At 37.0% G+C, this 5513-nt stretch overlaps 1 protein-coding gene across 2 annotated transcripts; it reads right to left on the minus strand.

Annotated features, from left to right (window-relative positions):
- On the minus strand, window positions 1257-5059 carry LOC109726804 (probable inactive ATP-dependent zinc metalloprotease FTSHI 4, chloroplastic). Of its 2 annotated transcripts, none has more exons than XM_020256594.1 (4): window positions 4762-5059; window positions 4083-4452; window positions 3172-3430; window positions 1257-1521 (listed from the first exon to the last, which is right to left on the minus strand). In XM_020256594.1, exons 1-4 carry the CDS (start codon window positions 5042-5044, stop codon window positions 1501-1503), a joined length of 933 nt encoding a protein of 310 aa, XP_020112183.1. In that variant the 5' UTR covers window positions 5045-5059; the 3' UTR covers window positions 1257-1500. The 2 variants fall into 2 exon arrangements, with proteins under 2 accessions (XP_020112183.1, XP_020112182.1); XM_020256593.1 differs by having other exon boundaries at window positions 1257-1529.

The raw sequence follows: 5513 nt of genomic DNA on the forward strand, positions 1-5513 counted from the left end.
GGATTGTTGACATTCTTAGGACCACGAGATGTTTCCATTCATGAACCGTACAAGAACGTCATGCACGTGCTCGCTCCATTCAGGATATGGAGAAAAGAAAATCCTGCACTAGTTTTACTTTTATATGCCAAATGAGAGATGCAGTCTCAAATCCGTCTTGATCTGCAAAGAAAATAGGGTTTAAAACTAGAGATTCTTTTCTGTCCCCGCACGGCATCCTGAATAAAGCGGTAAATAAGGTCAAAAATGAATAAAAATTAATTCATCTTGAATCCATCCCGCTCTGCTTGAAAAAAAGGGAGAATTAACGGGGCAAAAAATCTGTTCTTATCCCAACTTGCCCCGAAAAGAATTACAGGCTGTAGTATTAAATATATAACTAGACTTAATCATTTTTGGCCGGTGTTTTAGGCCAAACAAATTATTAGTACTCGTGGGCTAGATCATTGCATTTGATATCGGAATCAATTTGCACATAAAAAGCGCGAGGGTGGTCTCATATAACTTGGTAATCGTAAATTACGAAACGAGACCTAACGAGAATATCAGGGTCTAAGCACAAATTAAAAATCGCATTCCACATTAGATGGAAAAGAAATTTTTGCGAAAAATATAAGGATTATGGACTCTAATTATAATTATTGAATTTAAGCATTTTATTCTTGTAGTTTGGACCTACAAAGTTATTAATGATAGTGAGCACGATGAATAATTACATTTGATATCAGAGCCAATTTACCGATCAGAAGTATATGATGGTCTCACATTGGCTGATAATCATAGGTTAGCGATGGAACCTAGTGAGGATATCAACAGTCATATCGATTGAGAAAAAGGTTGTGAATGTTTTTTTTTTTTCTTTTTGAGAGAGAGAGGGAGAGAGATAGAGTCACACATCGAATGAGAAAAAGATTATGAACATTTTGTTTTCTTTTGTTTTCTTTTTTTTTTTTTGAGACAGAGACAGAGGGAAAGGTAGCAAGCTACCTATTTAGTTCAATTTATTAGAAATGAACTCCAACTAAAAAGGTGAATCAGCATTTAGTCAATTATGAAAGGTACAATAAATTAAAGACTTTATTAGCGATTAGTCATTAATTACTAACAAAATATAACTATCTTCAATTGAAATTGAAATTCTAATTACCAAAAAAAGGAGTTAATTTCACACGACTCCCTGCAAAAGTGTCAAACGTGAAATGACCACTTCACTCTTATAAATTTATCCATATAAAAATAGCAGATAAATCCATACAAAACTTAAGTAATCAGATTTATTTCTCTGAAAATTTTATGGTTTGCAAATATATTCCTCCAAAAGTTCTGATACATTTATATTTGTTTCTGTTGTTTGATCCACCGTTAATTTTTTAATGGTGGGGTGCGTGAAATAACCACTTTATCTTTATAAATTTGTCCATAACAAAAGCTATCTTCTTCCTCTCTCTCCTTTCGTCTTCGCCACGGACCGCGCAACATAAGACGCTGCGACCAAGGGTCTCACCTCTGACGCCGTCGCCGCTGTAGGCCTCACCGCCACCACGAGCAAAGAGGTGGAAAGAAAGATACGAGTTGTACACATAAGAAGTAAAAAGGTCATTATGCCTCTTTCCAAACAGTGGTTAACTTTTTTAATTCATGGTTATCCACATAATCCACATTTTCATAACAAAAGAATATATTTGCATACAGAAGGATTTTTGGAAGAACAAATTTAATATCTTCGAGCGAAGCGGTATGCAATTATCTCAAAACAAAAATATGGGCCATACAAACCAGGTTATGTTTGGGCCAACCCATCAAAATGTTGGGCCACACAAACCAGACTAGTAAGTCAGGTCAAATCGGGTCAGGTCGGGCCGGGTCGGGACGAATATGTTGGCCTTAATCCCATCAAGGCTTATGGACCCAACATTCTCTACACTTATATACAAATTCCTACAACTCTCATATTTGATCCCATTCTCTTTACCTCATGAGCATCACCAACTTGTGACAAAAAATTGTCACACATAATATAGGTATAAATATATAGAACTTATCTAAACTATGGACGGTTTTGAATCTGCAACTCAATCTTTTACAATTTTGATTTTACTATTCAATCATTCAAGCCAGTCAACGGTACTTTGACTTCAAAATTTAAACTAATCACTTATTTTAATAATCTAAGTTGTGAGAATTGTATGAAGTATACTAAGTAAATTTGTAAAAATAAATTATGCATTTAAATTTTAAAGTCAAAATACCGTTGATTGATTCAAATCAAACAAATTAAAATGTTTGACAGTAAAATCCAAAATTTAAAAGATTAAGTAGCCAACTCAAAATTATTCGAAGTTCAGGTAAGTTTTGTACATTTTTTACCCATACTCGTAAAATTTTATGTGCTTATTATCCTGTATCTTCATCCAAACCCATTGGATCAACCCGACCTAATCCGGTTTGGGTCGGCTTCGGATAAAGGCGGGTTTAGTTTTGGGTTGAAAGATATGAATCCAAAAAAATTTCGGGTCGGTTTCGAATTGGATTTTCAGTCCATTTCTGGACGAAATTGATCCGGCTCACAAGTTAGGTCAAGTCAACGGGTAGGGTTGTGTCGGCTTAACGGGTTGGATTGGGTTACAACGGATTGATGGATTTAACTTGACACCTCGGATGAGATTTACGAAGTTAAATGGACATTCCTGGAGGGCCCGTCAACCCGAATTTCAAATGACCCAATAGGTCACCTAGGACTAACATTAATTTTGAGTTGGCTAAACCCTAGTCTGAAACGGGTTGGATCGGGTCGGGTTGGGTCGATCAGCTTCAGATTTGACCTGTAGAGGTGTTAATACCTAATTTCAACCCGCACCGAAACCGACCTGATCCATTGCATAGCACTAATGATCAAAATACAATCTCCATGCCCAAAACTTAGTTTTATAGGATGGATCATCCCGCAAAGCCAAACTTCCTTTAACCAAACTCTAAACCATGGATTAATCAATCACCTTAATTTTCACCGAAACGACAAATACGCGTCGATCGCATAACTCCGAGCTTTTTCTTTGGGGCCTAATGATAGTTTCTTATTCCTTATTCCTAATTCTTCAATGGACCCCATTTGGATTAGTTAGAGATCATGCCCAAAACTGCTTGTTAGATAAAAAGAAGATTAATTCTCACCTCAACAAAATCAGTACCGTTTGCAGCAAAGAAAGGAAGTCCTGCTTCACCCGCAATAGCTTTAGCAAGAAGAGTTTTCCCAGTTCCTGGCGGTCCATGAAGAAGCACTCCTTTTGGACAGTATATTCCCTTATCTTGAAACTCATCCTCATTTTTAAGGATTCGCACGATCTCTTGCAATTCTCTTTTTATGTACTCTTGGCCAGCAAAATCATCAAATGTGACGCCGGTGGTTTCTTCTGCAGATATGAACTTCGCCCTACGACAAACCAATTTCAAAAGCTTAAGAGAAATTAACAAACCAATTTTTTTTTTCCATCAGAATTAACAGACAGCTAGAACAGATGCTACATTTGGCTAAGCTGTTTTATATACCATTCGGAAACAAGAGATAAAAAATCAGCAAAGATAATGAATATTCTGACCTTCAGATTGCTCCCTTCATATTGACTGAAAAAGAGGCAAGGACACTGACAATGCCGATTCCTACAGACCTTTTTTTTCACTGGTGATTCGTGCAAACTTGGATATTGACAAGAACGGTTGCAGTTCATACATTTCCCACAAAATACACAAACCTAGTCGCATAAGGAACATACATGGCAGAGGCAAAGTGACGAAAAATGATAGTTTATGTACAATTACAAACCTACAACTTTCTTGTAAATGAAAAAAGATGCATTCTAGCATTTCAAAACCATAGTTTACGTACTATAATCATGCAACATATAAGTCACAAATTCACGTGCACTTCAATATGAAGTCTAGACAGCCATGAACATAAGTATAAGCTGTTTAATGAAAGTACACATTTTCTAGTGTGAAAATTTTTGCCCCTGGTAAATGATTCTAGGAATTAAGTGCTGAAACTAAATAAACAAGCTGATATAAAAAATACTTCTGTAGATTACCTGCTTTTACCTAGGGATCCAAGAGCACGACGCTTGAGGGGCTGCCTTGCATTTTTTTCAGGTTTTCCAAGGTCACAGGGAATCAGCTTGGCATAAATTGGCCTTGTCACGCTATCGATCAATAGGTATATACCAACTGAAAGGGCAAAACGCATTGACCATACAACAGCAGTTGCAATAGTAGAGTAGACTTCAGCAGGCACAGCATCCACGTTAATAACATCAACATTTACCAGTTGTTCGTGCAACTTACTCCAAACATCATTCCATCCATCAATAGGCATTTTATCAACAATATGACGGTGAAATACTATTTCTCTATTGGGATTGTTTTCTTTTTCTCCTCCATCTTTGTAATATGGTAAAATAACTGCAGAAGAGATAGGAAGTCAGTGTCGCAATACAGAACTTTTAGGGATGCATCAATGAAATCTATGTGTCCCCTAACAGCCTTGCTCGAAATAAAATTTCTGCGTATTTTGCACCTTCCAACTGTAGTCTCAAACAGAGAGCTTCGTTAATATTTTCAGCACCTATCTATTTGCAAATGCTACCCACACACATTTATATTTGTCAAACTACAAAACGAGGATTATAAAAGTATGCTCTGAGGCAGCAATTCAAATAGAAGCAACTAATAAGTTCTTATACATGTGATGTAATAAGAGAGAGCACATACCAGAAATGGTCTGGCCAAAGTTTGAGTATTCCATGAACTGAACATTATTCGAATTAAGAAGTCTCCAAAATTCACTAAAATCAATTCTATGAGAGTTCTCAGGATCCCACTCTGTACCCTTCAATTTTCCCTGTAGAGTGAGCAAAGTGCGGCTCCAGCAGGAAGCCATGATTAACTGCCTCTCTAGTTGCATATCTGCTTTCTTCTCAAACTTCTCCAACTTCTCTACCCGCTGCCTCTCTGCTTCCTTCAACCTCTGAAAACAATAGGTATGTGACGTCATATGGGACACAAGCAAGATAAATGGCACAAAAGCCTATTTGGATACAGCAATAAGTTAAATGGTAAGTAATTACAACTATAACCAGGAAAAATGACTTGCAGAGCATATATGTATACAGTTTAAGAACGTCATCTTTCTATACTCCCTATGGATCATTTAATGACCCAGCCCATTAGCACTAAGTTCTTAAATTCCATGCATAATTACTTTCTCACCCAATTTAGAATTATTGGGGTATTTCAAACTCCCACCGTTCGTACTCACCAAGTCCAATCACACACACACGTAGTCCAAGATCATTGGGCGATGTGAGAATTGTCTCGCATTTTTGACTGGTAATCGACTCCGATACCACATTTAACCAGTCAGCCCATTAGCACTAAGTTCTTATATTTCCACATGCAATTCTCCATTCCCATCCAACACGATGTCGGACTATTAGGGCGTCACAGATCAACAACCACATGAC

This window comes from Ananas comosus, linkage group 21 (genome assembly GCF_001540865.1).
Source record: "Ananas comosus cultivar F153 linkage group 21, ASM154086v1, whole genome shotgun sequence".
Taxonomy (NCBI): Eukaryota; Viridiplantae; Streptophyta; class Magnoliopsida; order Poales; family Bromeliaceae; genus Ananas; species Ananas comosus.